The 26,418-nt window shown below is 33.1% G+C and overlaps 3 protein-coding genes across 17 annotated transcripts in view; 2 read left to right on the forward strand and 1 right to left on the reverse strand.

Annotated features, from left to right (window-relative positions):
- Positions 1-7,916, forward strand: part of LOC100746173 (teneurin-m) — a 662,892-nt gene extending 654,976 nt beyond the window's left edge. For all 9 annotated transcript variants that reach the window (XM_033319245.1, XM_033319253.1, XM_033319252.1 and 6 more), the window contains 2 exons: positions 130-883; positions 1,608-7,916. In XM_033319245.1, coding sequence (XP_033175136.1) covers positions 130-883; positions 1,608-3,096 — 2,243 coding nt within the window. In that variant the 3' untranslated portion in view covers positions 3,097-7,916. The remainder of the gene's footprint in view (positions 1-129; positions 884-1,607) is intronic.
- On the reverse strand, positions 5,784-13,867 carry LOC100749352 (RING finger protein 121). Of its 4 annotated transcripts, none has more exons than XM_033319256.1 (9): positions 13,730-13,867; positions 13,424-13,458; positions 13,189-13,330; positions 12,966-13,120; positions 12,665-12,893; positions 12,353-12,588; positions 12,145-12,261; positions 10,044-10,136; positions 5,784-6,393 (listed from the first exon to the last, which is right to left on the reverse strand). In XM_033319256.1, exons 1-8 carry the CDS (start codon positions 13,754-13,756, stop codon positions 10,073-10,075), a joined length of 1,005 nt encoding a protein of 334 aa, XP_033175147.1. In that variant the 5' UTR covers positions 13,757-13,867; the 3' UTR covers positions 5,784-6,393; positions 10,044-10,072. The 4 variants fall into 4 exon arrangements, with proteins under 4 accessions (XP_033175147.1, XP_024221409.1, XP_003487228.1 ...); XM_024365641.2 differs by lacking the exon at positions 5,784-6,393 and adding an exon at positions 7,565-7,725; XM_003487180.4 differs by lacking the exon at positions 5,784-6,393 and adding an exon at positions 9,244-9,946.
- A 1,296-nt stretch (positions 13,868-15,163) lies between these two features.
- The window catches only part of LOC100749473 (protein kinase C and casein kinase substrate in neurons protein 1), a 57,493-nt gene continuing 46,238 nt past the window's right edge, over positions 15,164-26,418 (forward strand). For all 4 annotated transcript variants that reach the window (XM_012382074.3, XM_024365651.2, XM_012382076.3 and 1 more), the window contains exon 1: positions 15,164-15,428. The gene's annotated coding sequence lies outside the window, so the exon portion shown is untranslated. The remainder of the gene's footprint in view (positions 15,429-26,418) is intronic.

Consider the following 26,418-nt stretch of genomic DNA (forward strand, 5'->3'; position numbering starts at 1 on the left):
ATCATATATACTATATCACTAATACTTTTAATCTGTAAGAATTTACTACGCTATATGCACCCATAAAACTCATCATCTATCTTCGTTAATGTTCCCTAAATTTATTAAATCTCAAATATCCCCATACAGGACTGTCTTCGATCCACTACACGTATCAAGAAACCACGAGCCTCGTCCATAGCATCGACATTAACGAACCCAATTTCGAGATGCGTATAGAGTACAAATATCACGCAGGAATCGTTAAAGATGAAAAGATCAAATTCGGTAGCAAAAGTGGCTTGGACAACGCACGCTATCGTTACCAATACGATGGCAATGCCAGGATATCCGGTATCGAAGTTGACATCAACGGCAAACAACTTCCACAATTACGTCTGAAATACAACCAAAACCTGGGAATATTGGAAGGCGTAGGAGATCTCAGAATATATAGAAATCTCTTTAACAGATCTGTAATGCAAGATAGTAGCAAACAATTCTTCACCGTCACTGATTATGACGAGCATGGTCGAGTTAAAACAGTTTTGATGAACATTAGATCATTGGATGTATTTAGAATGGAACTCGAATATGATAACCGAAATCGTATAAAGATGAGAAAATTGTCTATTGGAAAAGATGCCATGGAGAAGAAAGAATGGACAAAGATGGAGAAGATAACTTATAATGCTGACGGACATGTTTTAGAAGTTGCTGATACTGAGAATAATTGGCAATATGCTTATGATGAAAATGGTAATGTGATTGGAGTTACAGAACATAATGAGAAGATCGCATTAGGTTATGATAGTGGAGATCGGGTTGTTCAATACGGTGACGTCGAGTTTAATTCTTACGATGGACGAGGATTTGTTGTTATTCGAGGAGAGCACAAGTACAGGTTCGTTATATTATATTATATATCATTTTTTAACATGTTCTATATTCAAGAAGAAATTTAAGATAAAACTGGGTTGAAACATTTCATTACTTAAAAACATTTTTGTGCAGGTTAATAACCATTGTTATTTTTAAAAGTGATGACTTCCATGTTATAGACAAATATTTGAATAATAAAAAATTATTATTTTTAAAATTATTATTAGAAAAAAATTTCTACCATTTATTTTATGTCGAGATAAAAAATTTGCTTTAGGAGCACACAAGGATCACTATTATCGAAATTTGAATTTCTATTTATTTAGAACTAAATTATTCTTGACCTTTAATGATTATAAAATAATCTGCTGAAGTTATAAAGCTAGAAAATTCTATATTTACGCGAATCATTCGTGTACAATTAATCGTTTGTAGTGTACTTTAGCGGAAAGCTAGTTTTTTTATATCAAGACAAATTCAACCATGTGCAATAAAGGCTTCCAAAGTCAAAAAGAATGGGGTCAACGAAAATAGCTCTCTTTTATAACGTAATTCCTATTATATTTAGAATCAATATTTTTATTTTTTTTAATTAAAACCACAACTACTCCTATACTTGACTATTATATATAGAATTGACTATATAAGCGAAGTATACATTTTATCATACTGACGTGACCAGTGTTATTACTATTTTTTAAATAATTTAGCTAATTCTTACCTGACTTTAACTTTGTTTTACACAGATACAATTCACGCGGTCAACTGATCCACGCTTCCGAGCACAAGAAGTTCCAGATCTGGTACTTCTACGACGACCGTGGCCGACTGGTCGCCTGGAACGACGACCGCGAGAACATCACGCAGTTCTTCTATGCGAATCCAAAGACGCCGGATTTGATCACGCACATCCATTTCCCGAAGTCCTCGAAAACCTTCCGATTCCTCTACGACTCCCGCAATTTCCTCATGACAGTGGAGACATCAGAGCAAAGATTCTACGTTGCAACAGATCAAAATGGCTCTCCTCTAGCTCTCTTTGATACCAATGGAAATCTGATAAAGGAGATGAGACGTACACCATTTGGAAAAATCATCAAGGACACCAATCCAGACTTTTACTTGCCCATAGACTTCCACGGTGGTCTCCTGGATCCAAACACTAAATTAGTTTACTTAAACAAACGCTTGTACGATCCGACTGTTGGCCAGTGGATGACACCAGCGTGGGAGCAAATGGCCAACGAACTCACCACTCCAACCGACATTTTCATCTATCGTTTCCGTAATAATGATCCAATTAATTTCAAACAGAATGTGGAATACATGACTGATCTGGCTAGTTGGCTGAAACTATATGGCTACGATATTTCTGCAATGCTTGGTTCCGAATACATGAAACAAATGGTGTACCAACCTAGTGCAACCATCACATCACCTCAATTAACCCCAGACTTTGGTGTCATGTCTGGTTTACAGTGCATTGTGAATCGCGTACACGAAAAGTTCTCAGATCTAGGTTTCGTCCCTAAACCATTACTCAAGCTGGAACCGAAGACGAGGAATCTTCTTCCCAGAGTGGCTCATCGTCGCGCCGTCTTTGGAGAAGGTATCCTAGTTTCCCGTGTCGGTGGAAGATCACTTGTCAGTGTAGTAGACGGTGTGAACAGCGTAGTCCAGGACGTAGTGACATCCGTGTTCAACAACTCATATTTCTTACCTCTACACTTCAGTGTCCACGATCAAGACGTGTTCTATTTTGTGAAAGACAATGCACTGAAAATTCGTGATGACATGGAGGAACTTCGTCGTCTAGGTGGCATGTTCAACGTCTCAACCCATGAAACTACCGAACACGGTGCAGGTACCTGGAAAGAACTAAGATTACACAATCCAGACGCCGCTGTGGTGATCAAGTATGGAGCTGATCCTGAACAAGAGAGGCACAGAATATTAAAACACGCTCATAAACGAGCAGTAGAAAGAGCTTGGGAGATAGAGAAGCAATTGGTTATGGCTGGTTTCCAAGGAAGAGGCGACTGGTCTAAAGAAGAGAAAGATGAACTAATTAGTCGAGGCACGGTTAGTGGCTACGAAGGTGTGGACATTCATAGTGTGCATAGATATCCACAATTAGCTGACGATCCTGGTAATGTAGCGTTCACGAGAGATACTAAAAGGAAACGAAGAAAGAGTGGAAACAGGCGTAACAGAATCCACAGGCATGACTCGTGATTCGAGGATGTGACGCGGGATCGTAACGCTATTTGGGACTTGATTCACGCGCCCACGTGAATCGCGCCGCCGGACAAAAAACGAAAGAATACTGAAGAGAGACAAGACTAACGTTCGTTCCATCGAGCCGATTATTATAAGGCTCGTCGTATACGTGCCGTCTATCCTCTAATCCTCCCCGATCGTTCTCTCTGTTCTCTTCTCACCGCACTCGTGGATCAAAATAGCGGACAAGGAAGCGAAGAAACGCGTCCTCTCGATCAGTGGCGCTGCTGTCTTTATTTCGTGTGTAGCAAACCCCGCTCGGTGTGCCATAATAGCGTCGCTTGTGATTCAATCGTGTTCGTAATCGTTTCTTTTGTCGACAGCGCGATCGAAGATGTCCGTTCGAGTAAGTTTATTAACATACGTACACGCCAGAGGTGGAAATATCGTAATGTGGTGTTAAGATTCAGCTAGTCACTGAAAGAAAAGGAAAGAAGGGAAGCTTGTTACGTGGTGATTAGTTTGTAATCAAACGGGATGATACTTACTCTCGCGAGTATAAGTATAATTACGTGTTATAAGACTTTGAAGTTATGTGCATGAACTTAAGGTGCCGTCCGTGAAACGAAATTCAAGAAAAGACGAAGCCGAAGAAAATAGAGGACGAGTGCGTGAAAGAGATAGGAGAGAAGTACTTTCATGCTCGTTCAGAGTGATCGATCGATCTGGAGCTTGGTGTATCGATGCAACAGGGTCTAATGAGACGTGCACGTCGGGAGCGTTTTCGTTCTCGTAGAAGGAATTATATTTATGCAAGACGACGATACTTTTTTCGCGACCTATAGATCAACATGCGAAGGAACGAAAGGGAAATGCAAAAGAAAAAATGAAAAAAAAGGAAAGAAAATAGATACGTCGACACAATAAATATACAGCAGATATTTTTAACATGACGCAAATGATGTGCTAGTGCGAGGCGTGCGATTGTACATATAGCTACTCGATTAATCGTAATGTGTAGATAATATATATATAATATATATATATATATATATATATATACATAAAGAAACCGGTAAACTTAAGTGGAAACTGTCGATAATGCTTTTATATATGTATACATGTACACACACGTACACGTGTAATAAGCGTTCGTGTGTGTACCAAACACGCGACACACATACGAAATATATACATACAATATATACGAACAACACGCGAGACACCTACACCCATTATATGTAGGAGATGATACGTGAATTGATCGAGAAATGCGTTTTTCGAGAAGAGAAAAAGGAAAATGAATCGAGATTGGATTAACATAGACTCAGGTCTACGCGTATGTACTCTCGTTTGCCTGTTGAGAAAGAATATCCACCTGGAAAAATCGAAAGAAAAAAAGAGATAAGAGATGCTGCGTTTAATCTGTTCGAAAATTGAAACGGCCGATTACATTATATGTATGTGGAAAACGAGAGTGGAAAAATAACGAAAAAACGTGTAAATAGATATGATAGGTATAAAGAAAAGTTTGCGTGTCGTACTAAAAGCTATACTAATCCGGCGTGGAATTCGTTACGTTGTATTTTATGCCTCGTGTCAGTACTTCGCGTGACGTGATGTAACGGGACGAGCAATAGACGAGCAAAGATGACGTGACGAGATACGTCAAGGTAATAATGTCCAGGTGGAATAATAATAATAGTAATAAAATAATAATATAATAACGATAATAATATAACGATAACGGTATAATAATAATAACGTAATAATGATAGTAATAACGGTATGATAATACTAATACTAATAATAGTAATAACTAATAAAGAAGGAAATAATATTAATACGATATAATATACTATTGTACGGAAATACCCCGCCTATCTTTCTACTAAAAATGAAAAATTATTTTTTGAATTGTGTCGTCAAAGATGTCCTATGTAACCGTGTGTCTGTGGGATCGTCCCGTGGAAATCAACCCTTGCGCCCCATCGAGATATATCGAAGAATCTCTTTGAAAAAAAAAAATGCAACACCTCCTCTCTATTTAATAAGGGTATAAACTGAATTCATCGGTGTTTATCGGTATTGGGTAAATTAAAGAAAAGAAAAAAAGTAAAAAAAGAAAACGAGTAGTAGAAGTCAAGTTCTGTGGTTTCTGAAACAAGGTGAAATCTAAAAGGGGGGAGAGCAAGAGAGAGATGGTGAAGAAAGGAAGAAACTGACATAGAAAGTAAAGAACGTCAAAGGAACGAGAGAAATAAAACGATAACGCGATATAATACGTACATGTAAAAGTAAACGTAAAAAATAGAGGAATAGCGAGCCAACGTGCGAGCCACGTCGCTCAACCACGTTGTGTTCCAGGTAGTTGTACCGTGGACTTAAAGCAAAATAAAAAAAACATACATAATCATAATTAACAAAGTAAACGTACACTAGACGAGTTAAACGAGGGATTTTAGTAAACGGTGTTAAGACTTGTGTGCTAGTGAACCTTTAAACAATAAATGAAAAAAAAATTGATAAAAAGCCGCTGTACATATCCGTTGTGTATAGCCAGTGTGTCGCAAAACCCACGCAAGTATAGTAGATTCGCGTCCACGTTGTAAGAACGGTGCATTTTTCTACGAAGTAACGGAAAGTGATGGTCAAACGACGCGCGTGTCCTTATTTTTTCTTTTTTTTTTAAACTCTTTTTATTCTTTCTTTTTTCTGAGTTAACGATCAATCGTCACGTTCAAAATTCGAACGACTCCAATGATGGCTCACTTTCGTCCGTTTCGTTTCGTTTCTCGACAGTTCCATTTCCGATTCGTTCATCGAATTGCCTCCATTTTAGCGCAACTGGATGGATCGTTATCGCGACTTTTCTTTTTATAGCAGATGAGACGAGGCCCGGGGTGACACGAGGCATATCAGTCTGTGATCCACCATTTTTCGATATTCCCCCATACACGAACTTTATATCGTAACTTAATACGGATTTTACATTCGTTCCTACCTTTCGAAGTTTTTTAGCGTTGGGCCATAATCAGCCTCGGGCTCGACTCTTGCCACATATTTATAATTAGGTTGGTGCATATGAAATATTGTTCTGAAGTTTGAATTTGCCGCCGCAATATCATCCATTCAATTATGTCCTATCGTTAATTGTCAACCACGTTAATACGTCGAGTACTGATGACCACATGTTGGCGTCACGGCGAGGTTGCTTTCGAAGACACGTGACGCCACGTTAACGTCGCGTGAAAATATTTTTCGGTTCAATTACAATGGGAAGCCATGCATCTTCGACCCAGCATTCGTCTACTGTTAAAAAAGAAGAAATTTATTATAAATCACGTGCGTTCGATATTAAGAAATTTTAGGATAAAAACACGAAACTTAAACAAATTTAAAGAAAGTGTCAGATTTCTGGGAATTTTGCATTTGGGTAATGTCGAAGACATTTCTTCTCCCACCTAAGCAATCTTTTAATGCGTAAATTATTTTACTCCGTTCCGTTATGACTGTTCGAATTCTAAAACTGATAATTCTTACGAATCTAGAATGATCAGACAATATAAACATTGAAAAAGTATATTGAATGATATGGAAATTATTTTGATGAAATGCGCGATTAAAGTTTTCGATGTGCACCTACCTAATAAATCGGTTCCATTTTAGTAAAATTTCTACCTGATTTTTTATTTCTTTGCCATTTTCGACTCTCTCGAGAATATTATAGAACATTTAAAAGGGCGATGCTTGTCTGATTTGTCCGTTAACTCGCCGTTACCTGCCATCCGCAATGTAATAGTGTTTTAGATACTCAGCATGTAAGACACATGTGGTATGTGTGAGCTCTAAGATGACAAAGGAGCCGATAGATACCACGCCAGGGAAAAAAGAAACACTTTTCTATGTGTACTCGTCTATACGCGAAACGATACTTAGGGAGAAAAGATGAAGAAAAAAACAACGGGAATATGAAGGTCCTGTGTACTCGAGTTAACTTTACGCTTAGCGCATGGTCACCTTCGAGCGATACAGCACCGTGAGAATTCTGCTTTTGAAATGCAAATACATAGCATGACATAAAAAGATACCGATATCAACAACTGTATAGGTTGTCCACTAATATATGTGAAATATTTTAGGAATTAATTCAATATCTAAAAGCAGAGGTACCTTACCATTTGAGATATAATTACTTTTGCAATATTTTCTGATATTTTCCAAATTTGTTGAAACTCAATTTCACATTGGAATATCTCGATATTTCCAATAGGTGTTCCATACGAAATGGATTAACATACGTACGAAATTCGCTATATATTATAAACAAAAATTTATATGAACTTTTCTCGTTACTTTTAGATACTGAATCAACTCTACAAATATTTTCCACCTTTTATTGAACACGTCTAAAATGAAAGATACTCGAAGTTTAAAATCAGCTTTCCGATTTAATTCAATCAATCACATTTATTATTCGTAATCTATACGTGTGTATGGAACAATAGAGCTCGCAGGATTCTTGCGGAGGCTCGATCCCGTGGTAAGTTGCGGAATTAATTATTGTTATGCTCGACACGAATCTTCGCCGTCGACGGGAGACCGTCCGCTGTGTTTGGAGGGCGAACCGCGATCGGCACGCGACTAAAAGAAAGCAATACTTCGTAACTATCGTGTATATCTTTAAAAGAAGAAAAAGGGATATCTAATGCGTCTGACGAAAGAAAGAAAGAGAGAGAGACAGAGAGAGAGAGAGAGGGAGAGAAAGAGAGAGAGAGAGGGAGAGAGACAGAGTAAAAGAGCGTGCAAGAATGTGTGTCAGGTAAAAAAATGAGGAAAACGTTCACATGAACAAAGAATGAATGAGCAAAGAGTGAGCCAGAGCTATTATAGTAAATTAATATATAACATATGAGTTGTGTTAAACTATAGCCGAAGAAGAAAATCGCGCGCGTTTTTTACTTTTCTTTCTTTACGTTCGAAGACGAACGAATTCTCGAAGAACCTCGCTGTGTAAGAGGAAACACATTTGTTCGTGATCGGTGTCTCGTTGTGTTTTTCCTGTTTTTCCAAGCGACACGTAAAAAACACGATCGATTTTTACGTGTCGCTGTGTCTTTTTGTACATATGCACATACTGAACTGCACGTCGTCGTCGATCGAAACTGCTCGATAACATATTTCTATTTTCATCTTTATTTTTGTTAATCTTCGTTTTGATTTCGTTGACATTGTCGATTACTGTGTGTGTGTTCCGTACGTACGACATATGTAGTATATGGTAATCGAAGTGGCGACGCTTTTTTCTATTGCTCATGAAAACAGAAGGATCGAGCGAATCGGACATACGCGACATCGATGTCGACGATTTATTTCATTTAGGGTATCCGCAAAGTATCGATATAACGATAGTTTCATACAGAATGAGCCACGCCATCATCCACGCGACAAAAGAAACAAAAAGACAAAAAAAGAAAACCAGTCACCTCGATAATTGCGCCCTTTATACTTTCGTATAGAGTACGGTTGATCTAAAAGCGATGTGAGAACAAAAAAAGAGAAAAAGAAAAATTCGAACAATGATTCCTTCCTCATGATTCGTAATCGGCGAGCGCGGAACATGGATTGAGAAATAATTAGGAGGAAGGTTCCATGGGACGCTATTTTGCAGTTCGTCCGTTTTTCTCTCTGTAACTTTTTCGTTTTGTCCTTTCGTCTACGATTGTACATATATTAATTATTGCGATCATTATGTAAATATTCTTCGACAACACAAATGAAGAAGATGAATGAAAGAAAGAAAAAAAAAAGAAAACACACACAACACACGCGCAGTCTGTCCGCGCGAGGTTTATTTTAAAGACTACATCATTATATAATGATTACCATGTAATGATATTTAATTGATAAGGTAACATATATTCTATACTCTTACACGCTAAGTACTCAATAAATATATCTATAAAATTTCCCCGTGTTTGTGATTGTCTGCCCTTTAACCCATCCCGAAGGTTCCCATCGTATTCGTGGCGTCTGAATCCAATCAAAAAATTCTTTCTCACACCTCTGTCGTCCATTTTGTTTTCTAGAAAAATTCGGCTCTGTTTTTATACGTACGTACATACATATGTAAATGTTCTCTTCGCACCTCTTGTCTCTCACCTGTCGTACAATTTCTTCCCCATGACAATAGCGAGAGGTTTTTAGATTTAAGTGTATAAATAAATATTTCTATATACATCATACATTATAAATGAAGAGTACAGAGGAAGGACATGATAAGTTACATTTTCCATTTTTCATCGGAAAGCAGTTTTTAACTTTCATATATACGTTGTCAATCAATTCAATGTTACCAAAATTATCTTTCTATTTCATTTTTATATCCTCTACGTAATTTTCAATATATCCTCTGTTATAATGTCAAAACATCGAGGATATTAAAATATTCCTTGGTAATAATTTTTTAGTAAACTTTGACAAAATATTAGCTGCATTTTAAAAACCATCATCTTTGATCCTAACAAAAATGTAATATGAAAATATTACCTTTTAGTCATAAAACGACATCAAAATAAGAAAGTCAACAAAAATGTATTTTATCAGGTTTTTCTCCTGTGATCTTCAAATGTATCATCCGGTGCTCTCGCTACAAGTCCGAAAATAGTACCTACGAATGCGTGATGTGATAAAAAGTTGTTTTTTGCTAAACGAGTAATGATGAGAGATTGATTAAAGACTTTTAGTAACATCATTGACAGAGTTCTCATTATTTATTTCTCTCTCTTTCGTACAAGCCCGTAAATTCGATACTAAATGCGTATCCAATGAAATTCTTATCCTCCACTTTTACATCTCGTGTAACCTTTGCAACAATGAAGCCAAATTATAATAATATATAAGAAAAATACAGAAATTTTTTTCATTTACTCGATTTCTTGTGAGAAAATTAAAATACGTACGATGCATCCCGATGAGGAATTACAGTATTTTAACGTATATCGATCCCTAGTTTCGTCGTATTCACATTTCCGTCGTCTGTATCTTCCGGCAGTCTGGAAAAATTCGAAAACAAAAACAGGAGAAGAATTAAGAAAACCTTTTTAGCCAGATAACTGTTCTGTTCGACTAATCGCATGAAAGTAATTATAAATCGAGGAGAAATTGCAGATGGAATGGTAAAAGATCTAACGCTTTAATGGTTGAAAAAGTAAATTCTAATTGTTAACAGTTCCTACCGAGATCGACTGTTTTATAATCTTTATTGATGAGAAATAAATTTTACATGAATTTCGTATGCTTTTTGTACATTATTTATTACGGAACAACGTTTCTTTATGTTTCGAATCTTACAATTTGTATAATTTTCTCCAAAATATTTACAATAATCGCGCAATTATCTTATTTGTTTTATAAAAAGAAATCACGAAAAGAAGAAATGTGTACTTTTTAGACGGTGTGAAAATCGGATCGCCATCGAATCGAATCGTTAAGTTTCATTTTTTACAATATACGTATAATGTGTACAGTTTTTACTTTACAATGATACAATATTTTGTACAGTTTATATAAAATTTTGTATCATTCTGTGATGATGATACGCACCAACTTCTCGTAAAATTAAAATTTCTGTTGTTGTTGAGCAACCTGATTTATCATGGTAACAAGTTTGACAACCATAAAAAATTTTTGTTCCAAAGATTTATAAAAATTTCTATTTATAAGTATATAGTATGCACAAGTCGTAGTTATGAATCTATTAAAATTAAAAAATGATTTATTCCATTTACTCTATTCCACTACCTTTTCTTTTCTTTTATGCATGAAACATTCGACAGCCAAATCACTCTATCAGTGGAAATAATAATTTAAAGAATAAAAAATGCACATATGCGAAATAATACTTATAGAAATATCATAAATAATTTAATTCTATTGCTAGCCACGATTTTCTTTTTGCTTTAAAAAATATTACATTGGATATTTTCTAATAACCTACTTCTCTGAATCCAGAATATATTAAGCAAAATTTCCTCTCTTTGGCATAACAAAATTTATTTGAATATAGTTACCAAAGCAATTTTCTTATGAAATATCTTAATATTTTCTAGTATACGAAACAACTTTATAAGCTTAAAATTGACAAAATAATGTTGTTACTGTCAGAAGATTTCATTAATATGCAGAATATAATTAGTGTATATCTTTCGAAAGGATTATTTGAACTAGGTGTATGTACCGCATGAAACATAATTTGATTGTGTAAAATGATAACTTAGATTGACTACCTTGAATGAGGAAGTGGAATGATAAAAGAAATGATAAGGTAAATTCCTATCATTCTCACATCAATTCAGAATATTTCTACACATATTATACAATCAAATATTTCAAGATTATCCGAATTGAACTTCTTCCAAGGTAAAGGATCCGCGCGCCATATCTAATTTTTCATACTATATATTTCAATTCTAAAGTACAAAATGAGAATAGGATTTTCTCTATTGTCAACATCTCTTTCTTATTATAGAAAATATTAGATTATTTGTTACGTTTCCGCTATATTAAAGTTAATTCGGATAACCATGGTTCATATGCATTTCACACTGCATATTTAAATTAAGATACATTATTTAGTAATTACCACACATTTGTTAAATGAGAATTTGAAAATGTTCATATACATTGCAAAAAAAAGATGTTCTATGGAAGAACTATTATTTAGTGCTACATAAATGGTGTGTAAATTTGTCAGTATAGAAGAGATAGCATTTTATAATGTTATATCATCTACAGTGGCAAACATCCTAACCATATAATATAAGTTATTTATAACGCTGCAACCTGAATGCAATATTGGTATCGAAATTGGATTAAAATTTTAATCTCAAGTTGGACTTGATTTATATCTTTCTAATAGAATTCGTTGTTACAAATAGCAAATAGCAACTATTTGTAGAAAAATACAAACAGATACTTGTTTACAAGAATAAATCATTAGTTTTACAGAAACTAAATGGTTTTCAAAGTGCAATTTAATTATCCTATTACAATACTACTTACTCGAGGCCTAGGCCCCAATTGATACCTTGAGCGAGAAACAAAATTAATGGTTGCCACGCAACTAACCACCTGACCCAGTCTAGTAGTTGACCATACAAAACATGAGGTCGTTCCCATCTTTGCATATTATTAAGGCACATACATATATATGTATATATATGTATTCACGAAAATAAATTATAAAATATTAATTACATCAAAAGGATACGGATTGTAAAACATTTTCTTGAGATCAACTTTTTCTTTACAATATGGACATGTTTGTTTTTTTCCTACAATGCACCATCCTCTGATACAAAATTCGTGAAACACGTGTTCACAACTAAGTTTGTATGTGTTTTCAATAACACCAGGTTCATTTTCTGACACTAAAAGTCTATTTCCACATACTGCACACACACCAGGTTCTAAAGTTCTTGTTGGCATATGGCCTGGTACATAATACTGCAAATTATTTAATATATTCCACCTTTTTATTTGACACATAGTCCACATCTATATCCGATTACTGTGTACGTACCCCGATATGTGAAGCCATTTTATCCGCACATATTTCTGCAACATCTCTTCCTAATACTCCAAAATAAAGACCATAAAATAACAAAAGTAAACCACAATCTAGCCATATTTGTGGCTTAACCTCAAATACAAGATGTAAACCAAAAAATGTGGCTAACATTAAAACATAACTTATTATGCCCAATGTATAACTTAATTTATAAATAAAAAGAAACCATTTATACACCAATCTATAAAAAAAAGTTGAATGAATTACTAAGTTCACAGTAATACATCAATTATAATTAAAAAAACATACATACCTTGGTGTTGTACCTGCTATAGGTTTTTGAACAGCCTTCCTTACTATTAATCCTGTTATACAAGATGTTACTAACCAGATAAATATAAATCTCCACCAATGACTTTTTAAACTTAATCCAAATGGAATTATCCACATAGCAATTAAAGTAACAAACTGAAAAAATATATAAATGTATCAAACTAAAACTTATGTGATTTTAGGACATACAAACTTTCATTTACCTGATATGACTTATAGTGTAGTTTCCTCCATTCAACTAATATAATCTGTGCTACTAACAAAGTTAAAAATAAAATAAGCACCATTTCTAAATGCATTTCATCATGCCCTTTATGTTGTTCGTGCATTTTTACATGTTGCACCCTGAAACGTCAAGTTAAATTTATACATTCATAATATAGTTCCTTGAATATACAATATCAGTTAGATTATATAATAATGAGTATTGATATTTACATCCATTTCTCTTCTACTGTCATCTCATCTTCACTCTGTAAAATATACATATATTTAATTAGAAAATAGTATATATATAAAAAGCACATGAAATACAATTCATTGTTTTTCAATAAAAATTATAAAAATCGAAACTGAATATACAAATAATTGCAAAGACAGCATGATGTTCATTGATGCATAATAATTTATACCTTTTTTTACATAAATATTGTCCTTGGAGGTTATATTTGCGTAAGCATGACTTACGTGTTCATTCTTATTTTACATAATATCAATATACTTGTATTTAGGATGATACTGTACCTTATTTGGGATTACGTGTGAATGCATAGTTAAGGTTATATTATGCTATCACTTATAAAATAGACTTTAATTAACTGAAATAATACAGCAATAGCAAAGACTCTTTGGAGACATTGTAAAGTACTGTTCACAATGATGTAATTCTGACATGTTGATAAGCAGTAATGACGAAATTCATTTGATTTATATATATAAATAAAAACAGGTAAGAAAACAATAATTTGTTTCTTATAATATATTATCACTATATTGTCGAATGAAATATCTAAAATGTAAATAATTTATTTGGACAATTAATCATATTAAATATTATTTCAAGCATATTTTCGATTTTTCGCGCTGAAATCCTTTCTCCAACCATATTGATGACGATACAATTATTGAACCTGCTATTGGAAACATATTATTCAAGTTGTGAAAAACATAATTCATAAATGCGGTAAGATAGCAAAGACAAAGATTATAAAAATATCAATTTAAGAAGAGTGAATAATCTCCAGCAATTACTTTGTTAAAATTTCTGCAAAAGAGTAGTAAATATCAATAATATCTATGTTACTCTAAATATATTCTTAATTATATGCTGTGATGATTAGCTTTCTTTGTAAAATTTTAAGTAAATTTAAAAAAGAATATGATTTTGTATTTAATTCTTTTGCAGAATATATTTTTAAAGAATAGAAACTGTTGTAACGTTGATTTCAGTTTTCAAAACGCTTATGTAGCACTTTTATTTTGAGTAGTTGCTATATATACATTACTATTCCTATTCTAAATTATGTTTTTTTTGTTTTATATCCGCTCTACAATTTTATAATAACTGAAATCTTATGTATTTTTATTATTCATCTCTTATGGTACAGCTGCTTGTTGATAACGAATTACAATATGCTTACATTTTCAATTAGAAAGATATATTTTATAAAGAATCCTATCTTTTACAGATTCACATAGTATTTTATAGGGAACGCAAATTTATATTAACATACTTTCTATTATTGTATATTTTTCCACAAACTAAAATTCGCTTATAACATAACACAATAATATCGGCAATTATAATATGCTTATACTTCAAGCTTCGAAATTATATTTTACAAAGAATTATACGTTTTACACAGTATTAAATAGGACAATCAGATTTGTGTCAATACTTTTGCTCATCATTGTATACTCCTATGTAAAATACAAATTCACATAAAATTTGCTTACAATATACAATAATATCAACAATCAATATATTTTACCATTTTACATAAATTTATTACGTGTCATAAGAAATATTAAATTTAAACTGCACGCGCAATTCCCATTCGTCATACACTTTTGTCCAAATGTGAATCGGTTCAGAGGCTCACCAATTAGCGACGTTCGTGTGAGTTCGTAAGTATTCGAGTGATCACGGATTTAAACCACGCCCATCGCTGCTGGCCAGAGAGGGAAGCTGGTAATTCACTCTGCGAAGGAGCAATATGAGCGTTTGTTTCTTGAGAATACGCGCGACGTGACGAAATTCCACAGTCGTAAAATCGCGTGTCGGAAGTGTCATCGGATCGCGCGTCGTTCGCGGATTCAGTGAGTGATACAGTGTCGTGATTGGTTTCGTTCCGTCCACGGGGATACGGTTTTTGGTTAGTTTTCCAAGGCCCGAAAGGATATCGCCGCTCGTCGGTTCATTTGCCTCGAGGAATTGCCTTCGGTGAGTGAGAACACGGCACGTATTTAGAATGTGCGCGTGTTTCGTTAAGGTTTTTTCTGTCTGTCAAATTGTCGCACATATTGCCGACAGATTGTGCGTGCATTGTCGTCAATGAACTCACATGTCGCTTCTTATACATGATTAAGGTTACGTATATGTGTGTATGTGTCCATGTAATTCTGTATAATTTGATGAAAAATTTGCAAAATAAGCTACCAAATTGCCCATCCCTTCCTGAACAATCCTTTTGCGGGATAAAACATCAAACGCTGAAATAAAATGCATTCTTTTTTCTATGTAATTTTATATGTATATACATACCATGCGGTTTATCTATGTGTGGTAGAATTTTTGTAGTTCACTTGCTTTAACAGGTAGTTTCTTCTATGTACGTTGGAGAAGTGTTGTCAGTACGTAATACTTTGGTAAACAAGCGGAGATGAATTAGGTCGATAATTTTACCTTCGGTTTCCACCTGAGTGCTAGATCAAATATCGAATCATAAATCACATTTATCTATTGCTACGTATTTAGAATTTTTTACTAGCAAATGTATACAGTATACAACCTATACGCCTTATCATTCGTCATTCTAATGTTCAATATTGACTTCAATCGGTCTCCTAACCTGACATGTAGTGATTTAATCAACGTTAGGTTAGATTATAAATATAATTCTAGAACAATAACTATTTGAAAAAAATATTTAGTAATAATTCTGAAAATTTCTGGAAATTTATGTTTCTGGAAATCTTCGTGACACTTTTGTCAAATTTAAATTCACATAAGAAAGTCACACGAATATTTTGATTATGTTCCGTTAATCAAGTTTCGCATTTTTATTACAAATTTTTTCAACGTACACATGTTTTTGTTATAAATCTTTTCTTCCTTAATGTGGTTTATAATTAACGACAAGACAAAATTGAATGGGTGGTATTGGCGCGCTAAATTCGAACTTCAAAGAAACGACATTTCATACGCACAAACCTAACACAATACATAATTCTTACCCTGTTACATAAAAATATTCAATAATTCTGATAATTGGCAAATAGAAGAAATCTATTTGAACGTTGTGTGAATTGTTGAATTCACGTTGCGTGAAATTTAATATAGTTCGTTTCGAAGAAATAGTATTGAATGTAAGTTACGTAGTGTCTATTTTACGCTGAATCAGTCAAAGAACTCGAAAGGAGCAAAATCCTCGTAGCTGCGCTGTTTGAATGTTGTATAAATTGGCGGCTATCCAAGTTTCCGTACTCTCACCACGTTCTCGGTCTCGGGGTCCACGCTATCACATTCCTTGCTAGTATATGTACGTACTGTCTTTCCGCATGATTTTGTGCAAACTACTTTTATCGACTGATACATAATGCAATAATACTGCAGTGTTATTTGTAAATACATACGAATGGCCTTAGGTTAGTTTAAGCATTGAGCAGCTTTTCTGAAACGATTTATATTTAAGAATGGAATTACAAATTTTACTTAATTATGATAATAACATAGACGGATATAGAATGTGAATCAAGTAAATAACATTTGCCTGAGTTTTAAAATACAATCGTTGATGTGATCGCAATGTTACATCATTTCTTCAGTGATCGCATTAGTCAGCCTAACAGAGACCGTTTTTCATAATAGCATGATACCTTACAAGACGCATTCATTTTTAAAGTTCAACGCGTTATCTTTACAGTTGAGTATACATGATTACTTCGCACGTAATATACAAATAAATTCAATAGTCATGAATAAATTTTTAATTCTGTCTTAATACGATTTAAAATCAGTAATAATAAATAGATCATAAAATCTCTAAATGGATGACAATTTTTATTTTAAATATAAAATTATTTACTCTTCTGGAATGAAAATACATTTAATATTGCAAGGTTAGAGTATCTAGAGATTAGAAATTTGAAAGCAATGTTTATCGCGAACATGAAAGTGAATATCACGTGAGAGAAGCAGTCACTGTGGTTTATTCGCGATAGTAATAGTAATCCTGGAAATAAGTCGGAGACGCATAGATGTATCGTTGTAAATCACGGCACTACTTACTATCAAAAGATAGGACGCATTAATTATTCACGGAACTACGTCCGATACTATGTTAAATAACTACGTATTTTAGAAATATTGAAGTCGTAGAAATTTTATTTTATCTAAATTATAATTATTTTTCAACTATTTTTGTTAATTTCATATATGCAATTCTTATTTAAAAAAAATAGTACTGTTTTTCAAGATATACGTATTATTCAAAATTATTAAGAATTTAGAATAACAAATAAATGTTTGGAAATGTTTGGAGTCGATGTATGTGTCCCGAACTTTTTCCATCTCATTTACCTGTTCCTCGCGTAACTTAGAAAGCCCACCTGTTGAAATCGACCTTCTCTCCGTAGCTAACTATAAAACCCATAAAAAGTGAAAATCTAACGTGTAGAGCTTATTGGATTCTTGCATGCTTCTTTAAACAGAAATCAAACAATATCAAAAACGTGCAACGTGAAAGTCTCATACGAACTTCTAAAGTATTTCACGCGCTTCATAAGCTTTCTTTTACTTTCTTTACATATTTAGAATTCTCTCTCATCATATACGAAATTATACTTGCAAAAACTTACAATTCTGAATATAAAATTTAATAAAAAGAACTGCAGATAACGAGATCTAACGATTTAATGAGAAGTTACAAGAAGAGTAAAATAATTTTGAATGTAGAAGCTCATAAAAAAATTTAGATAAAATATTCAAGGAAAAGTTATAAGCTGAAAATCTTTAAACGATGACTCAGACAGAAAGTTATTTACAAGATAACAATTTTATCAGTTTGCGTCGCATGAAAGCGAAAAAAGTACTTCAACTACTAAAACGATTAAACTCACGTACATATAAATTCATGATTTCTCTGATCTTATCATATTTGTCTATATACAAAATATTATTCATATGACGATTTCAATAAAATTTATCAATAATATTTCAATAATATTCATTGCTATTGGCGCACATATTGCTTCGACTCTAATAATTTTAACTTCATATTTGATAAAAATCAATATTAAGTAGAAACAGAAACTTCTGAACGAAAGTATAACAATTCCGTTTTTCATTAATAAATTTTCCATTGATTGATATTTCCATAATTCATTGTTTCTTTATTCAGTAGTCTGATAATTGTGATTTTACTGTACTCCGAAATCTAAAAAAAGACAAAGGAACAATGAGAACAGCTTTAAACCGAATTTGATTCTTCGTTTGCGTAACGCAAATTTCGGAACACCTTGTACACGATCGGATCACGTAATTCGCATTAACCGTACGAAAGGACGTTACGTGAGTAATGTTGAGCACGACCGCGAATAGAACGTCCGATGGCATGCGAAGTCTTTAATGTTAGCGTCACCCCTAATTCCACTAGAATTCCATCTTTTACCATCGATCGCGCCGCCATCATTTGCCCAAGGGAAAAGTTACAAACAGCACAGCAATTACGCACTATATAACAAAATCTTTCTCTTCTTCTTCTTTTTCTCATAGAGTGCACAGTTCTCTTTCGTAAGCGGGGAAAGATCGTTGTCGATGTTGGAAAGTGAAAAGCGGACCCACTGTTACGATCAAATTTTAACTCGCCAGGGACTCGATCGCACGCTGTCCCGCATACAATCATGCGGGACATGTGATCATCTCGTGATGAGATTATTAAGCGCTGCTATTGAGGAAATTGTTGTAGAGAAAGATAAATAAATAAATGCGGAAGAAAGTTCTTACTAATAGAGAATTTCTAAGAAACTTAATATTTACGATTACAGCAATCGTTAAAGATTTAGTAGTTTAGGAAAGGAATATTGAATAGAATTTAAAGCTGTACGAAGACAAATGTATTCGTGGCACTAGTACATTGCACAAACTCGTACAATGAAGTAATAATTCGAAGAATGCGGAACATTTATGCGATTAGCACATATGAAGTCATTAAATGCCAACCACCGGTCGCTATTATTATTGGCTACTTTCTATTCAAAACTCCACGTTATCCGAATCATTCAGCTTCCAGAGTTCTCTGTTCATCGAGAGAAACGAAATTACTCTCGTTCTCGATCGATCGCCAGTTATTTATTTTTATCTGTGACCATATGAAAAGTGTTTGTCACTGTGCAATAAAACGGCGCAGATTTATTGCACACAGTATTTCCTTCTCCATATATGGCGCATTTATGTGTGTGTCGTACGACGAAAAAAACAGGATTTTTCCTGTTTTGTTTCAACAAGAAAGATTTTTGCGGTGTACTAATTTCAAGAGAAGAAATGAAGATTTCTTTTTATTGTTGATTTATGATACTAATTTAATTCTAAATTAAAACTCTTTGTTTCTTTTTGATATATTAAATTTGATACATTCGCGACAACATACGCAAATTAATTAACAAGCAGTAAATTTGAAATTGCTAATATCACATTGACTTCAGATGAAGTGAAATGAAACGAAAATTCTTTCTCTTCAATCAAATGTATGGAACATACATGCACTATTTGAATTCTACTGATAAAACTTAGAATTTACTGGACCATTTGCTAGCTAGAGCCTAAACTTCAGTTTCTATAGTCCGTGCAGTTACTTAGCTTGGAATACTCGCTGGCCTGCAGTTACAGTTTCCATCAATGCAAAAGTTTTCCACTGCTTTCAGTTGCAACTGCTTTTCCTAGTTTCTCATTTTAAGGGTCACTGATTCCTTCAATGCCCAAATATATACGTGCACATGTGTTTGCACATGTTTGTCGAACATTACATGTGCATTCAAAATTGTGGCTTTTCATATGTACATAAATTTCGGTAGGACTTTAAATATTCTATCAGAATACGTAAGAAAGAAACCATAGTAAGCGTACATCGGAATTGTGGAATTCATTTACATAAGCAAATTTGACACTTCGATTGGAACGTCTGTTAAAATCGATCGAGTGTGATTAATGGCATTGGATATAGGAAATACAATGTTCACGGAGAGAAAAGTCAAGAACTAGGTCGGTCTTTCTAAACCTGTAATTTTCATTACTAATTTATCAAATAAATTATTCAAGATCACTTATTTTTCATTGATTTTCACAGTTATACTTTCTATATAACATCCGATTTATTTAAAACTGATCGATTTCCTTCGAAAATTATTACTTCAATTTTTCAAATTTATAAGATTGTTTTTCCCGTTTATTGTACTTCTATTATAAAATATTATGTCTCTCTCTTTCATTCTGAATTCTTTTCATATAGCTTTCGTTTTGATTTCTTTCATTTAAATTTTATACTTGATGCTTCAGTAATTGTAGCGTTAAACATTTCCTAACAAACAATATTGATTTAATTGTATAAATATTACCTGTCATATGCATCGAATCTATTTATCCGTATTATTGATGGTCATTATTATTACCACAAATAACATACCAGTACAGTAAATCATGAATTGCGTGATGATTAAGTCACGAAGGACGAAAGTAGTCGAATGATGTTTTACCTGCATAACATAACATGGTAGGAATACAAGAAACAGAAGTGATCTTGGACTTTCGTGCGACACCGTAAAGTGGTTCCAGTCAGATCGATGCAACGAAACCATAAATCTGTGGAAACGATGACACGTCTTTCTAAAGACGGTACGTGCATACCGAGGAACGAAAGTAGGTTATCCGAATGAAAACGGTGTATAGCCGTGGCTGTTCGATTTTCTCTTGCAGTTCTTCCTGTGCTAATCCATTGCACTCTCTCGAAAACGAGCGGCGTATCGAAACCGCCATCGATGTGTAAAATTGTAGCTCTTCCGTATGAGCTCCTAGTTATTCGAACCAGTAATTGGAGGATCATTTTCATAGGTTCTGAGAAAGCGTGATATCCTCTTGCTTATTTATTGTCTTAATAAAGGCTTGACTTTTTTCGCGTGACTCCTCTTTTACGTACTATGTCACGAATGATCGATGTTGAAGTATCTGTTACACGTGGCTGAATTATCAAATAATTTACATAAAAGACACCAACCTCTGCTGCAAAAACTAACCGTTTCAATGTACAAAAGGAAGTCATAGAATCTTGACGATTTCATTATTGACGATCGAGTAAAAAAATGCGTAATAATTAAGAGAGAAATTTTTTAAAAGTTTCATTTCAACATATTAATAACATATTAATAATTTAATAATTTTAAAAGATGTAATTTAACAAAATTGTAATTGTTGATAATGTATCGATAATATAATAATTACTTTACAAATAATACAAAATATTTTTTAATAATCTACCTGCGAATATTAGAGATACGAAATGTACTAAATGAAAAATTCATCACAGCTCATCCGTGATGCACACATGGTATAGAATGTGTTAATAACATATCACAAGAATAAGAGCATCGTAAAATTGTGCCAAGAGAATCGATCGAAACGCAACCGTTTATTTACGGGCTTGCTTTCTGCATAGAAATTGTGATGCACGAAACAAGCCTCGAGTAGAAAGGCAAACGAACGCCAGCCTATATTAGAAGTCACGCGTGAACACCCGTCAATCAAATGCAGTATTAATCTTTTCGCTTAGTAATTAATTATTTTCACGTTGATACGTGAATGAAATTAACGGATCATTTATAAGAATTATCTCGATCTGAGAATTTTGCAAAATATTGAAAACTTTATGACACGATAATTTAGACTGAATTCATTTTATTATAATTTTAGAATTGTTTCTTTCTGCTTTTACCATTTGGAGCTGCTGATTCATTGACAATTTCCCTTAAAATTGGACAATGAGTCCAGAAATACGATAAACTCTTCCATCTTCCTTTCTATATAATTTTTACAATCTCATTTATAGTTAATCACTTCATCGCTTCAACATTTCATTCATTTGTCCTCTAGTATCTAATTAATCTTCTAGTATCGATCTAGTATCGAATTAATTGGTCTACTCCGTATATATCACGAGCGAAATGTCAATTTAGTAGTTACATCGATATGTAACACACTAATTACACAGATATATAATTACGTTGCACTCTAGATCAAGATATATTTTATGTATTCGTTTGTGGTTAATTAAACGAATGATTTAATTGATACAAGAGCAGGGACCTTAATAGGATTTAAGCAGTCGAAAATCGTCGATGTCGTAATAGCCACTTCTCGAAGATACTTAGCCAGAGTTCGCCAGAAAATGTTCTGCCTCATCAGCGATATCGCGTGCATGATTTAATATTGATGAGGAAGTGGATGCTGTACCTTCGTATTTCGCTTCCACATTTTCATTTTCATTCGCCATTGTTTCCTCCAATTCGATTCTTCTGATCTTTGTTGTTCGTATCGTATTTATATTACGACTAATTTTATCTATACGAATTGCAAAGTTGCATATTGTAATAAAACATAAAGATATACGAAATGTTTTATTTAACTTAGATTCGTTAATATCGAACGAAGATATTGTTTCTGCTTCTCTTCTTACGTTGTATAGGATAATTTTTACTTTAATTTTAGTTTCTTTTTCGTTGCTCTAGTGTCAATGTCGATACAAAATGAAGATATACGAATAATTTAACATTTAGTTTCAATGTTTAATTCAAGAAACAAATAATGTATTCACTCAAATATCACTTATATCAATTTTCTCGTTTTTCTTGTTCATCGCTATTAATTGCTGTAATAGTAACAATATCCCGTATTATGATATCCCGTATACAAATGATGATAGCGAATAATCGATGCCACGATTATTTTGAAGAGACTTTCAAACTTGATATTTCAAACTTTCTCAGTTGTCGAATTTAAAGGCCAACGTATCATAGGTAATTTGACAGACAAGGAATTATTTATTCACCTTTGCCTATTCATCGTAGATAATGAGAATTCTGTCACTTATCCTTGAATCAAATACTCGTTAATGTATTTTAGGTTTAATTAAAGACAAAACCTTGGATTGCATAGATAAAACTTTAAGGTAATATTACGCACAGAAATGAGAAAGAAATAAAAAATTAAGTAACACGTTATGGAAACATGAATATTTATTTGTTACTTTTATGAAATTCTTCATCTTTGAATTCCACTCACGAACTTAATGAAACTTTATGCGACATTTGAGGACAAGCGTAAACAGTAAAACATGAAATCCAAGGAAAGGAAGAAACTACTTAGAAGATACACGCATCAGTGATTTTCTTCTGGGAATCACATTTGTTAATGTATCATAAATATCTCGATTATTTCCATTATACCGTACCTAGATGATAAAGGAGAAATTAGTGGAATTTAATAAAGTTATATATATCGATAATTGTGCTCGAAGCTTTAAGTTTCCTCAGCAAAATGTAGCAAATTAATAGAACATTGTAGAAACCAGTGGCTGGAAACAGAATTCCATATAAAATTCTACTTATTAAGTGGCAAGCATGTTTCTTGAGAAAATATGTTAGGGAGAAAAATTTCTTGAAAAATAATATTAATATAATTTAGTGCACAATATATTATATTAACGTTAATACATATGCTCTTGAATACATGTATTATAGAATTAGAATAAAACGAGAATTGACTACAATATTTCAATAAAATATATTACATCTGACACGATATAGCGTCACGCGATTGTATATACATCAGCTGATTTAAGATCGTCGAGTCATAAATATTTCATGTGCTAATTTCTTAAACATGATCTTCCAGAGAAAAGGTCAGAGTATAACAAATTTAACACGAGTACCATTTTTCTTTAATTCAATATTCTCACGTAATTTTCTACCAAAATACTTACTTATTACACGAAATATGTTAACAGTCCATTTTAAATGTATTATTCCTCCGAGCCTTAAGTTCTTCTGAATTTTGAATGAAAGTAGATCATTAAACGATGAATGTATAACTCGTAATTTATCAACTCACTCATATTGTTAGTTACTATTTATTAATAGAATAGATAGTTGAACAAAAGTCTTTGATTTTATGTCTGACAAAATATTACTTATTCTACTTATTCGTTCGTTTTTTATTTCTGGGCGCACTTGCACTATAATTTACTAACTAATAATATTAGCGATTAACGAAGTGATAACAAATTTGTAGCTGTACATATTTATCCCAAAATCTTCCATTCGTATCCTGCTATCCAACTTGCACAAAAAATCACATCAATCTTGTTACATATACATAATTAACAAATAATAAGTTGCAATTAAATTACTGCAATTACTGCAAAGTAAAACGGTAAAAAGAGAATCATACACTTACCATCAGTATTATACATTCAATTTCTCTTTCCATATTAATTAATCGGCACATTTTTAACAATCAGGCAATCCTGTTTCTGAGGATTAACGAGGATAATAATTAATACACAGGTTGAAAATCACGCGTCTCTTTTGTTTTTAGCGTCTTTGCCCATTCCATCCTATGAGATATGCTCTCATTTATTCCTGTGTTTCGTGCTTCGTTGCACTCGATGGATTATTATGCAGCCACTTTTACGATCCGTACAAATTCCATTACGTTCGCTACCGATGTCCATAAATTCATTGTTATTACGGGTCGAGGGTTCAAAAACAATTCAACATTCATGTAAGAACAATGCATAAATATATATAGCGACGAATAAAAATATTTTGATTATAGAAAACCAGCTTTCTTTTTCTAAAATTTTCTATAAGTGTATAAAAAAATGTACAATTGTTAATTGCTGTACTTAATTCTTTCAAATTATTTTTACGTATATTTCTTATTTAAAATTGATATTTAATCTTTTATGACAAGTCGTGCTTATAGCGTGGATTTTATTGTGTAAAATAGTTATGCAAAACATTTATTCGGAATAACATTTACGAAAAACTAAAATTTCCAATACTTTTTGTTTCTTTCATAATTAGTATATCGGTTCTGGGATCATTATTTTTTGGTGCTACATTAGTTCCAAATTTGTATTTATATTTCTATTCATCGCTGTACTAAATACAAATATACTTCTAAAAAAATGTACTCCTGATTAAATAACAAACAATACAAAAAATTCGTACGCATAAGTCTATCAAAAGAAGTCGAAATGGTATAAAGACTAGCCATGCTAACGTAAAAGTTAACGACGCGTATATCCGCGAAAATCGAATATGGAAGACGATACAGCCGCGGTATTAAGCGTTAAATATAATTAATATCTTCTGTCTGATGAACGTTCAAAACCGCTAAAGAAGAAACGCTGATCCATTGCCAAGATTATGCAATTTATTCCGACTGTAACTCTATCGATCGAGGTATCAATAACCATGTTTCAGCCCAGTGGCTGCAAATGTTTATCGTAAGACAGAACAGTGTAAACGAATTTTCCATCACGTTCAATACGGTATCACTTATTAACAATAAGGAAATGAATATAAACGAACTCGCGTTCATAAGTATTAGAAAATGTTTTGAGTTCATATAAAATGCGATAATTCCTTTAAATCATCAAGCAAACTATAGTAAAAACTATCTGTGAGAATTGAAGAAGAACACGATGAATATAAATTAAGAATTATACATATTGCATACACGATCCCCTAATCTCGTTTGAAAAGTTTTGTACGAATTAGATGCAAAACTCAGAAATGTTTTCCAACTTTACCTAAGATCTCAAGTGAAATTTAGAATGACATTGAGAATCACATGTATCATAGAAAATTGAATAACAGCAGTGTCAAAATTGGCTAAAGCGACGATCGTGACACATAGTGGAAATAGGAATTTAACGTTACTATACATAAAGATGAGATTTTTATTGTCACGTTGAATACACGAATTCTTTATCTTCTTTCATTTATCTTTGCGTAAATTTCAAATCTAATAATAATTGTTAAAGATTTTGATAAACTTCTAACCATTTCTGACATTAACCCCATCCTGTGTAAGTATCCTAATGCTTAGGAACGATAGCGTACGTACAATTTACCATTGGCGGCAGTGGCCGGAAGAA

This window comes from Bombus impatiens, unplaced genomic scaffold, assembly GCF_000188095.3.
Source record: "Bombus impatiens unplaced genomic scaffold, BIMP_2.2 scf_0142, whole genome shotgun sequence".
In the NCBI taxonomy this organism is placed as follows: domain Eukaryota; kingdom Metazoa; phylum Arthropoda; class Insecta; order Hymenoptera; family Apidae; genus Bombus; species Bombus impatiens.

Bases quoted from the DNA above. Each gene is read 5' to 3' on its own strand.
- LOC100749352 (XM_033319256.1), bottom strand. From the start codon at position 13,756: ATGCATTCACACGTAATCCCAAATAAG. The intron at 12,894-12,965 runs GTATGTATGTTT...TTTTTTTTATAG, and splicing joins ATAGCAGGTACAACACCAAG to ATTGGTGTATAAATGGTTTC. The intron at 10,137-12,144 runs GTAAGTAGTATT...GAATTTTTCCAG, and splicing joins AATTGGGGCCTAGGCCTCGA to ACTGCCGGAAGATACAGACG.